We start from the raw sequence: 12,659 nt of genomic DNA, 5'->3' as shown, positions 1-12,659 counted from the left end.
TGGAAGATTATTTGCAAAGATGGACCCTGCATTGCAATGGTTCTTTGTGTCTCCCCCAAATTTGTATATAGCAATCTTAACCCCCAGGTGATGGTAGTAGGAGGTGGGGCCTCTCCTTATAACTTGGAGTAGTGCCCTCTGGCTAAACTGTGTCAGAGCTTTCCCCACTCTCTCCAGGTGCGAGAGCCTGTCCGTGTGGGGGTGTGACTGACCACTGACCCTGAGGCCAATCACTGACCCTGCCCTTGGAATGCTGCCCCCCTCGACCTTCATTGGATGGAATTTCCCCTGAATTTCTTGTTTCCCAATAAAAGGCCACTCCCTGGCGTTCTCTCTCTCTCTCTCTCTCTCTCTCTCCTCCTAGCCCTGAGTAAGCCTTGCTGCCCTACCGTGTGGTTTGAAGTGAGAGCCGTCTTGGACCTGGTCATAGAAAAAGGTAATTGAGTCTGTGTGTTTATTTTGATCTCACTAGTTAACTTTTTTGCCACGAACCTCTTTAATGAAACCAGTGCGCTGGTCGCCTGGTGGACCAACGCCTTCCCTGTTTTACCTCCAAACTACATCTCTGATTTCTCCACAGCCTTCTCCATCCGGCCTTTTGTTCCTTTCCCCATAAACTTCATTCTCCTCTCTGCTGCCAGAAGCCCAGCCTCTGCACACTATGATATGGACCCGAAAAGCCACACTGCTAAGCGGCTGAAGCTGTTCTTGATAGATTAGAGGTTATTTTTTTCTTCTTTGGCTGTGTCTGGGAAGCAGAATTTTTATTTTTCTCTTGGACACTGGTGACAGCTACTCCTGCCAGCTCAGAATCTAGGGAGTAAATGAATGCACAAAGGAGGCTTGGGCCTCCCCAGCTCTGCCTTTTCACGGCCAATGGAAAATGGAGTCACCCACAGCAGCAGCCCAGACACAGTCTCAAGGGGCAGTAAGCAAAACATGGGAGGGAGGGAGGGACTAGGAGAGGGAAAAACAAAAGAGAAAAGATGGGTGGAAGAGGAGAGAGGAAGAAAAGAGGGGTGTGGGGTTGATAAGCGCTAACCTGGGGATATTGGCAAATCTGCTCTTGGCACGTCTGTCTCCGCAGCCTGCCAATAAGTTGTTCTTCTTAAAATCCAACAGAGAAAAACAATAGAAGAATCAGAGTTTCCCAGGAAGGGAAATAAGCAGCACAATCAAGCAGAGTTTTACAAATCTATTAAATACCTCCTTGTACTGGTTGTTCCTTTTATTTTCTTTTTAACATAATTGATCCATGCAAAAGACTATATAGAAGATATAAGTTATTATAATAATATATTGAATAACTGGAAAAACACCACAACCCACAAACCAGAATGTTATCAATAACTTATCTCTGCTCTGTGTTTCCTTCCATCCTGTTTCCTTAGCTTCTCCCCAGAAATAATCACATCACTGAATTTTGTGGTTTTAGTCCCCTTACTTATCCCCATGCATTTACACCTTCAAACCCACCTGTATGTATGCTTAAATGATCTTATTTAATCATGGTCCTTTGTGACCAGTATAAAGTGATGTCACCCTACATGTGCTTTAGAGAATCTGATGCATTGATTTTAGACTTTTTTTTTTAGACTTTGCTTCTGATATTTATGTATGTTGTCATAGGCGACTATTTTATTTTTTTACCTTTGCATCATAATGTTATGAGAATGTATTTATTTATTTTCCTGCTAATGGAGTCTGAGTTATTTACAAGTTTTTACCATTGTGAATAGTGCTGCTACAAATAACCTCCTATATGTCTCCTCTTGCTCATGTGCATGTGGGTCCCTAAGGAAAACGCTTAGAAACAGTGCTGACGTATATGAATATAAACAAAGAATTTAAGAACATATCTTTTTAAAAATTCATATATTCATAAATGTATGTATTGGAGTAAAATTATATGAGAGTAAAGAACTAATAATAGACAACATACCTCTAAAGAAGATAAGTATCCTTTATGTCCTTCCCTATAAGTTATAAAGACCCATTAAAAGCCACATAGCAACAGTGTGGTATTGGTAGAGATACAGACCAAGTGAATGGAATTAAGGGTCTAGAAACAGAAACCACAACACACTGCAGAAAATCCTAGGGAAACACAAAACCAGGCAACAAATAGTATTGAGATAATTGACTATTCATTAAAGAAAAAAAATAATGGGATGTCTACTTTCAATCATATACAAAAATCAGTCTAGCACATGGACTTACTGAGAAGGGCAAAACTTTAAGAGTTCAGAAGAAAATCTTTCTCTCAGATAGAGAAGGACTTATTAAACAAAGATTAAAAAATGCTAACCATAAGAGAAAATATTTGCCAGTTTGACTACAAAGTATAAGACACAAACTTGTAACATATAAAGAATGCTAACAAATTAATGAAGCAATGATAAAGCAATTTAATAAAAAAGAAAGTTTGGAAAGATATCATACAAAAGTATAACCAACTTAATTACTAATCAGAGAAATACAACTAAAGACCATAATATAATTTTATTTTATGCCTATTAGATTGCCAAAAAGTTAAGAGGAAATTTTGGTACTACTGCTTCAGAAAACAACTTGGAGTTATTTTGTAAAAACAAATATTCATTCATAGACCTACAACCCAGTACTTCCACTCTTGAAATATATACTGGATGGCCCCAAGTCTGGGAACACAGATAAATACATAATATATAGCATACTGCTATTACCTTACAATCCATGATTTAAAAAAAATAGTGTGCATAATTCCAGACTTTATGGCCACCTTGAAGAGAAGCCTTTAGTTCTAACTAAATATGGAGATACATAAAATCTTCCATGTTCTGACTATATCTTGGCCTAGGCTCTTGAAAAACATGCAACTTCTCTGCTTTGTTAACTCCCTGGAGAATCTGATGCAATGGTGGAATCTATGCAGAGTCTCTCCCAAGAAAAACCCACAGGGACGTGAAGGTGTTCCTCTGCCTCCCTGAAGTCCTTCTATGCACCCTCTTAGAGTTTCTGCTGGGATAAGAACCAGTTGTAATTTGTTCTTGGTCAAGGTTAGAGCTGAGGTATGACTCAGCCTCCACCTAATAAGATAGTACCCTCAGGTTTGAGTTCTGGACTACACTGTGTTCCTTCTTTCAGGTTTAGAAACCAGCACTGGGTACTGAGCCTCACCATCCCTTCTCCTAGTTAACAACAGAGCAACAGTAGATCCAAAGGCAGTGCCAAGGTCACTTGGGTTGGAAGGTCCCCAGGTAAGCAGGCATAGTGGTCAGAGGGCATGATGGGTGTTGGGCACAGCATCTGTAGTGTGGTATTAAGGAACCCAAACAGAAGATCAACAGTCCTGAAGATGTTGACATGAATGATGTGAACAAGCTCATGTTTATAAATCCAGGTTTTCCTAAGCAGGTTTCCAAGAGTCTAGCAATTTGAAGAAGTAAAATAGATTCAAACAATTCCTACCAAAATATCAATAAGAAAAGACATTTCTTCTTTACAATTATGTTCACAGTTAAATATATAGGGTTTTTTTGTGACTGCTAGCCACAATGATAAATGCAAATATCTGAAATTTTTGAAGACTTATTTTTATCAGGCAGATATAATTATTAACTGCAAAATACTACAGGGAGTATAAATTGTCATGTTAGGAGGGAAGGAGGATGTGGAGGTCCTATGAATGTGTTTTCTGAAGTCCACTGGCTCAGCCATGGGCCACAAATTACCTGCTGTGTAACTTTTGGCAAGTCTCGGCCTTATAGTAGTGCTTGCCCCATGAGGGTATTATGACAATACAATGAGATAACACATGTAGAAAGCTTAGGTCAGTGTCTGGCACAGGGAGGAAATCTAAAGAATGACTCTTCTTTAAAATTAACACCCCATTGTTGGATCATTTAGATTCATGGTTCTTTCTCTGAATAGTTTTTATATTGTGGAATTTGTTCTAATTTTCCATTAATGGAGAAACTAAAAGAATTCATTGCTCTTGAAAAAGAAGCATTTCAGAGATACTAATGACTTTTAGGACAAAATGTATAAGTTGTCATTGTCACTTGCATGGTGTGTAGGTAGATGTAGGGTTAAAGTAAAGGAACAGCTCCCCAAAGAGGAGGAGCTAAATACAGAAATATTTCAAATACATGTTTTTTTTTTAAAACAAACAGTGATATAGTTAAAATAATATTCCTTAAGCAATAAAATGTGGGATGATACTAAATAAGGTGGTTGAATTTTTTTAAGAACAGTTCATCCTTAAAAAACAAAACAAAAAAAGTGTTTTTTTATATTATTGCCAAAGGGATATTATTAAACTTTCCCCTGTAATGTGAAAGATAGTTTATATCTAATTTCAGAAATGATATTGAGTTAATAAACCTAATTAAGAACCCATTCAAATGAATCCAAGAATTTTAATACCTAGCCAGGCCCAGTGGTACATGCCTGTAATCCAAACAGCTTGGGAGGCTGAGTCAGAAGGATCACAAGTTCAAAGCCAATCTCAGCAACTCATGGAGGCCCTAATCAACTTAGCAAGGCCCTGTCTCAAAATGAAAACTAAAAAGGGCTGGGGATGTGGCTCAGTAGTTAAGTGTCCCTGGGTTCAATCAATTCAATTAATAATAATAATAATAATAATAAAGAATTTTAACTCCTATAAAGCACCTGAGCCCTACTCTAGAGCCAGCCTGTAGTCTGATCAGATGCAGTGCTCACCTTCATGGCCTTCCCATTCTTACGTGGTTCTGATCTGGGACTTCCTGGACTTCTTTTGGCTGACTGCAACATTCAGAACCCACATCCTCTGAGACCATGAAGCAATGTGAAACCCACCCTCTGACCTGAAACCTTGCACAAGGCTCTCCACACCCATCAGAACCAAGGTGCTTGGCATGCAAAATTAGACAGCCTTCTCCTTCTCCACTAAGTGACTCACCAGGATCACTTCCTCCAAGAAGTCACTCTCCCAGGGTTCAGTCTAAGGGACATCCTGAGCCCTCCCTTCCTCCTGCCCAATTCATGCAAATAAGAGGACATCTGCATAAAAACAGGCTTCTCTTCCCACCCCTAGGAATGTGAAATTCCTGGATAAAAATGTCCCACATCTCTGACAACTCCTGCTGGGCTAAGGAAGAAGCACAGTGGCTTCTACTGAATATTGACTAATGAACATAATTTTACTTTTTAATGGGAATATTCAACAAACAGAAGCAAAGCACAGTTATTTTGGCATTAAGAATTTCACTCAGGAGCCAGACTATTTAATTACTAATCCCCACTCTATTACTGCCCACTGTGTTATTCTCTCTGAAACTCAGTTGTCTCATCTGTTAAATGATGGTAATAAGTAATATCTTTTTAATAGGATTATTTTGAGAATGAAATGAGATAATCTCTGTAAATTACTTTTAAAAAGGGCATGGTATATGTTTTAGTTAGCTTTTTCACCACTGTAATGAAAGGACTCAACCAGAACCACTGGGGCTCATGGTTTCAGAAGTCTCAATCCACAGACAGCAGGCTCCATTCCTTGGGGCTCAAGGTGAAGCTGAACATCATGGCGGAAGAGTGTGGCAGAGGGAAGCAACTTACATGGTGATCAGGAAGCAGAGAGAGACTCCACTCACCATATACAAAAGTATACCCCATAGCCATGCCCCCAATGCCCACCTCTTCCAGCCACACCCCACCAGCCTTCAATTACCACTCAATTCATCCCATCAGGGGATTAATTTACAGATTGGGTTAAGGTGCTCATAACTCCATCATTTCTTCTCTGAACCTTCTTGCATTGTCTTACACATGAGCTTTTGGGGGACAATCACATCCAGACCATAACATAAATATCAAGTATTCAGTAAATGTTTGTGATTATTCTTACCACTATTAATTTATCATAAAATGTATCATAAAAATATATTTATAAAAATATAAACCTTTTATAAGGTTTGGATCTATCTCATGCAATAGGGTCCCCAAGTTATGATACTATCAGTTTGGTCTGAATTTAAGTATGTGTCCCTTTTTTGAAGGTTCTGAAATTATATTCCAAGATTAAACTCATAAAAATAAATTCTCCTTTCTTATCATAACCTACTTATAACAACTGGCCTTGCCAATATTCATCCTTCATTTTTCACCCACAGGAAAAGTATCAAGGGCCCCCTCACCTCTTAGGGGCCAAATCCAATGGAAACTACAATTCCTATGCCAGGGACCTTCCTTGTGTCCAGTACTGCCCACCTTTGCTCTTGCTCTTCCTCTTCCTCCATTGATCTGCTTCCTGTTCTGAACGCCACACTTCCTGTTTCCTTTGTGAGCACCTGTCCCCTTCCTTCAGAGAGTGATGTCCCTCCCTTCTTCCCTAATGTCCTCTCCCTGGAAGACCCCATTCTCTCCCAGGATTTCAACAAACTGACAACCTTTTCTGCCACCGTTTGGGCCCCCTTCCAGCCTGGTGGGTGGAAATCACCTCTTAAATGGTCCCCTCTCTGAAAGAGAGAGAGAGAGAGAGAGAGAGAGAGAGAGAGAGAGAAATGTGTTACAGTAGATGGGGTAGGGAAAGGTGATGGGAGGGGAGGGAGGGATAGGAAGGGGATAGGAAGGGCAGCAGAATACAACAGACACTAGTGTGGCAGTATGTGTAAATGTGGCTGTATAACCAACATGATCCTGCAGTTTGTACACATGGGAAAAATAAGAATTCATACCCCATTTGAATCAAATGTATGATATATGATATGTCAAGATAATTGTAATATTTTGAGCAACTAATAAAAAAAATGGTACCTTCTCTGACATCTTTGCCCAACACTAAAAGTCTTCTTCCACATGACCAGCAAAGTGGCCTTCCTACAGTATCAGCCTGTCCTTGTTGAAGCTAAATCTCCTCAATGATGTCCCTTCTCTTTCTAGATAAGATTCTGAAATGCTTATGCTCTCTCCCTATACACTTTAATTGCATGACCTACATTTAAAAGGCACCCTATACATTTTTGCTCTTCTTATTTATTATACCCAGCACAGACAAATACATGGTTCTGAGTTTTCTCAAGACGACACTTTTATTCAAAGCACTCTCCATTTAAAATTGTTGATGAACACTTAAATTCAATTAAGAGTTCTGAATTCTAAGACATGAAAATTACTAGATCCCTTAAATTGACATATTTATAAGTAGGCAGTTATATACAACATACACACACACACACACACAGTATGTATTGTTTCTTTTTTCCTTAGAGATATTAAGACACCCATGAAAATCTAGGCTTATGGTACACACCTGCAATCTCAGCTACTCTGGAGGCTAAGGCAGAAGGATCACAAATTTAAGGCCAGCCTGGGCAACATAGTGAGACCTTGTCTTAAAAAAAAAAGGGGGGGGGGGATGAGGATATAGCTTGGTGGTAGAGCACTTGCCTAGCATACATGAGGCCCTGAGTTGAATCCCCATGTACTGCAAAAATAAGTTAGATAAATGAATGAATGGATAAGATTTCCCAAGAAAAAAACAATTATCTATTTCATAATAGTGAAATTATATAATAAAAATAACTGCATGTAAATATATTTAAAATCAGTTGTACAAAGGAAACAAGGTAATCATGAAAAATGATTATTCCTTAATTTAGTATTTTCTAATAGTTTAAAATTTACATCTGATATGAATTTCAAATCCCTGTTTGATAAAACTGCTAAAATCAATTTGTGCTATAAAGCACTTGACATTTGTTGAGAGGCCACATATCTCATAAACCTCTGTCAGTATATAGGTTCAATGTACCGGGATGAAACTTCTAGAAGAGGAGGGGGTGGGGCAAGACCTGCTGTGTGAGGAACTGGAGTTCTGAGTCTTGTCTTGGTCATGGCCCTGTCTCTCAGAGATCTAAGAATGATCTAATTAATTAGCCTTTCAAGATGAATCAGCTTCAGAGTGAGGGGCTTTGATTACATAAGCCTTTAAGGTCCTTGCCAGTTTTGAAATTTGAATAGGAAGCTATGACATACTCACAGATCAGAAAAGCCCCTCCAGAACACGCTTTGTGAAGGATCAGGTACATGGCGTCTCTCAACACATAGTTTAAAGACCACTTAGGTGTCTAGACTTGATAAGCCCCCCCCTCTACATTCTTGCAAGCCTCCATCTTCAGGTGCTAACATCTTTAGCATCTTCTCTGCCTTGACAGTGTTGAATATTTTCATATAGTGTAAATTGAGTTGCTCTAGTCTGAACCCAAAAATTCAGCAAAGCATTCAACAACAACAACAACAACAAAATCTCCCTGCTTTCAGGTTTGCAGGAAGACACTTCCTGACACCTCCCCAGCTTTCCACTGGCAGGCACTAAACACTGCATGAGAGAAGGCTAGAGGCATGGATGGGGTGTGCTCCGCATCAGTTTCTTGTGTTATAGCTTTAGCAGATGTCTGCAGTAAAAGCCCTGGGTAGAGTTGGCTGTAACAGACAATTTAAGACATCTACATCATCATGGTCATAGCAAGCACTTGGACATTTTTTTCTATAGTGGAGCTTTAATGTATTCGATAGGATTATAAATGAATTGGATGGGCTTCATCATTTTGGACCACGTTTTGCTTTATGGTGCACTGCAAGTCAGAGTCTCTACAGTTTGACTTAGAGCTCAGTGGCACAACCAATAAAATACATGGAGAAAAAAAGTCCTCATTCTACAGTGTATCGACCCAAAAGCCATCCCAATATTATATAATTCTGCTGGTATTTGGACTTATCCGCTTCATGCGGTTCTCTTATAAACTTTCCTTTAAAAAGAACCCCCTTGACATATAGTGACTATTGTACTCCTGTCAAATACAAGTAGGGTCCTGCAAAGATGATGGGAATAAAATGAGTCTATCTGCGGGGTGAGCATGTCTACATTGTTGAGCTGAAAAATAACACAATATGTTCCATATAACTCAAGCCAAAGGATTCTCATTCCCTAAATCAGAAGTCCAAAAATCACAGAGAAAATCCAGCAATCCAACTGCAGTCTGCTTTGATTTGATGCCTCATGTTTGTTGGAAGACATGTAAACTTTGGAACCGAACTGGAAAAATGGACAAAGATGTTATTTACTGGGGCTAGGGCTGGGGCTGTCACTCACTGGTGTGGCATTTGCCTAGCATGCATTGGGTGCTGGGTTCCATCCCCAGCACGACAACAAAACCAAACAAACTACAAAACCAAACCAAACAAACCCAATGTGATGTACTGAAAAAAGAGACAACTGGCCCAACCAGCCTGAATCCAGGAGGTGTGAGATCGCTCCCACAGGTCCCTGACCCCCAGCCACCTGGATCTCCAACTCCTCCTGTCACTTACCCTATGACGATACAGGAGATGGCCGTTCCCAAGAAGGCATATGTTAAAATAGATCCCAAGTTTTGAAAAAAATGTCTCTGAGGAGAAAAAAAACCAAAACAACAAAAATAAAACCTTCATGGAGTACATCTGCATTTCAGTGGAACAGGAAATAAAAACAAATGTATGCTTTTCCCAGCCCTGACCTTCCTTATGGTTTAGATAAATTTTGTTTTTGGAGCTTCATTCCTGGCCTTACTGTGCCCATGGAGACTTAAGTGATTTCATTGCAAGGGACAAAGGAAGACGGAAAGAAACAGAGAAAAAAGCCACCTGGAAGACAACAGGGTAGGGATGAGGCAACTTCCAGAGCTCACTGGACTGAGAAGGAGGGAAGGGACTGGGGGAATGACCATGCAGGACTCTCGGACATTTCTTTCTTTTTTTTTTTTTTTTAATTTTTATTGTTGGCTGTTCAAAACATTACATAGTTCTTGACATATCATATTTCACACTTTGATTCAAGTGGGTTATGAACTCCCATTTTTACCCCGTATACAGATTGCAGAATCACATCGGTTACACATCCACGTTTTTACATATTGCCATACTAGTGACTGTTGTATTCTGCTGCCTTTCCTATCCTCTACTATCCCCCCTCCCCTCCCCTCCCATCTTCTCTCTCTACCCCATCTACTGTAATTCATTTCTGACTCTGGGACATTTCATGGAGGACACTTCAAGTTTTATTGTGAAGGCAACTCCTTTATCATTTAAAAAACTATCTTAAGAGATTTAAGTTGCCCTCAGACTTTCGTGGGCTCTGGCTTCTTTAACTTGTATGTTTTCTGAATGAGAGGAAACTCATTTTTAAAAAACCTCAACAATTTAAAGAATCAAACACAAACGTATGCCTGGTATTGGGGCTACCAATGAGGATGGATGACCTCAATCCATTCTGCCTGCTAGATCTTCTCGAAGGCATGCTTAGGAAAACTCCCTTTCAGGGCTTTAGTGGGATCTGAGTAGCCGGCACTGACAGCAAGAGGGAGCCTGGAGCACACACATAGCCATCAGATCTGTAATGGAAGCTGCCTGGCTACTGGAGAAGAGAGGCCAAAGGGAGGACAGTCCCAGGAATTTCCCAGGTCGGACTAGGTAGCTGAGAAGCAGCACATTACTTCTGCATCTCAAGGCCAGGGCCTCACCCTGTGGCACAGAGTATGTGAATGACTAACCCATGAAATGTGCAGTCAGGCTGAACCTCAGTGGTGTTAAGTAAAGAGAAACTGCAAAACCAGGCTTTCTCTCTGTGAATGTCAATAGCTTTTCCCATGTTTATACCCTGATGGAAAAACGCAATATTATTGCATGAGATCTTTCATTACAATCACCTAGAATAACACTGCCCAACAGAAACATAATGCAAGCCATATGTCATTTAAATATTTCCAGGCACGTTAAAATAAATTTTAAAATACTTTTTAAATGAAGTTTGATAATGTTTCATTTCACCCAATATATATAAAATGCTAACATTTCTACATGAAATCAATATAAAACACTATTGAGATAGTTTATATTCTTTTCCTAAATACCAAGTCTTTGAAATCTGCTGGACATTTTACACTTAAATAGCATCTCAATTCTGACTAGCCACATTTCAAGGGCTCAATAGGTGCACGTGACTAAGGCCTGGGTATTGGACATAGTAGGTTCAGAACAACTCTGAGTATGTCAGGTTCGAATCTTTATTATGCAATCTAAGATGGTGATATTCTTGCCAAATAAGTAGGTCCATAAAATAATTGGTTTTTGTTTGTTTTAGTACAAGCAAAATTCTCTATTTAAGGCTAAAAAAAAAAGAAAAGAAAAAGGAAAGATCATTATATATTTACCTTCTTTAGACTATATCCTGCATGAAATATAATTGGTGGCAGTAAAACATTGAAGAAGATTTCTGGGTCAAACGTCATCTGCCAGAAAAGTCAAAAAGTACAATTAGAAAAAATGTTACTTCAGGCCATTAAGAACATTAAAAAAAAAAAAAAAAAACAGCAATGGTTGCTTTTGCTAAGTTTGTATGAGGCATATTAACACACTATTAAATTAGAAGATACGAAAATATGAGAAAATGTAAATTTAGAAATCATAAATGCAGTGTGAATCTATAATTTCCATCCTATTACTAACAATAATCATAACAAAAACTCAATGAAATCTGTCTAGGGAAGAACATTTTTCTTTTATTTTGATTAGTTATTCATTTCTCATATTTTAAATATTTTCTATTATATACTATTTTTTTTCTGATCAAAGGAATTAACAGTACTCCATTGTTTTGGCTTCTGACTGGGGATTTATTTAGTATTCTCCAAACCAAAAATTTTACATATTTGGTTTTTCATGTTCCCTGTTTTATCCTATCTCAAAGTTTAAAATTCTTTCCAGACTGTGGAAAAACACATTGGAAAAATAAAAATGGATTTTTCCAGTATTTCTTTATTGGTTTTTACTTAAATGTTAAAATAAACTTGGCCAAAACACAAGTATGAAATACAATGCAGTGAGAGGTAGGAATTCTTGAATCCAACATCTGCCACATACTTGATCATTTGAAAATAAGAATTCTCTTAATCTCTAAAGCCACCTAGACTCTCCTCATCTTTTCCCACCCCTCTCCACCCCTTATCCTTTCCCCAGCCTCCCTCTCTCCATCTCCCTCTCTCTCTCTCTCATACATGCCATTCATTATGTTGCCTTCTCACCATTAGAGTACTCATAAAAGTCTTTTGCTATATGGGTTTCACAACTCAAATTTGTAATTTTGCAGTAGACTGTGAATTCAGTCTACTCCTCTCTGAAACTGGATCTCAAAATTATATGTCCCTGGTGAAGTCGGCCTGATCCTCCAGTTGCAAGCTGACCATTCTCTCCTCTGTGCTGTTTCAGCACGTTGGACCCTCCTGGTAGCATCTGTGTCTTCTAACATACTTCGCATGACAAGTGGCTTGTGTCTGACCATTTCCCTCATTAATCTGGGAGCTTATGCAGGGTCACAATGATGCCTTAGTCAATTCTTTGTAGCCTCAGTACCTCCCACTGTTTGGCTCATTGCTCAGTAAATAATTCGCTAAAATGGAAAGGAAAAATAAGCATTTATTTTGGAGTCAAATCTATTAAAACGGAATGCATTATACTCACCTTCATTACAGGTAAAGATTATTTAAGGAAAAAAAAATTAAGAACAGCCTCTCTTGGTTCTGGATTTCCCTTTTGGTTTAGCTGACAATGTCAGAGGCTCTTTCCTGCCTTCCCTGGACCTTCAACTCTGCTCGTCTGATTAA

At 39.0% G+C, this 12,659-nt stretch overlaps 1 protein-coding gene across 1 annotated transcript in view; it reads right to left on the bottom strand.

Annotated features, from left to right (window-relative positions):
* Nucleotides 1–12,659, bottom strand: part of Slc9a9 (solute carrier family 9 member A9) — a 533,806-nt gene that overhangs the window by 483,587 nt on the left and 37,560 nt on the right. The window contains exons 3-4 of the mRNA XM_058574878.1: nucleotides 11,211–11,288; nucleotides 9,334–9,410 (exon numbers count right to left, since the gene is read on the bottom strand). Of these exons, the coding sequence (XP_058430861.1) occupies nucleotides 9,334–9,410; nucleotides 11,211–11,288 (155 nt within the window). The remainder of the gene's footprint in view (nucleotides 1–9,333; nucleotides 9,411–11,210; nucleotides 11,289–12,659) is intronic.

This window comes from Marmota monax, unplaced genomic scaffold (genome assembly GCF_021218885.2).
Source record: "Marmota monax isolate L192 unplaced genomic scaffold, Marmota_monax_Labrador192_F-V1.1 WCK01_AAM20220418_F8-fsc00022, whole genome shotgun sequence".
NCBI classification, from domain to species: Eukaryota; Metazoa; Chordata; class Mammalia; order Rodentia; family Sciuridae; genus Marmota; species Marmota monax.
Note: the sequence above shows the minus strand (reverse complement) of the source record. Positions and strands in the feature narration are given on the sequence as shown.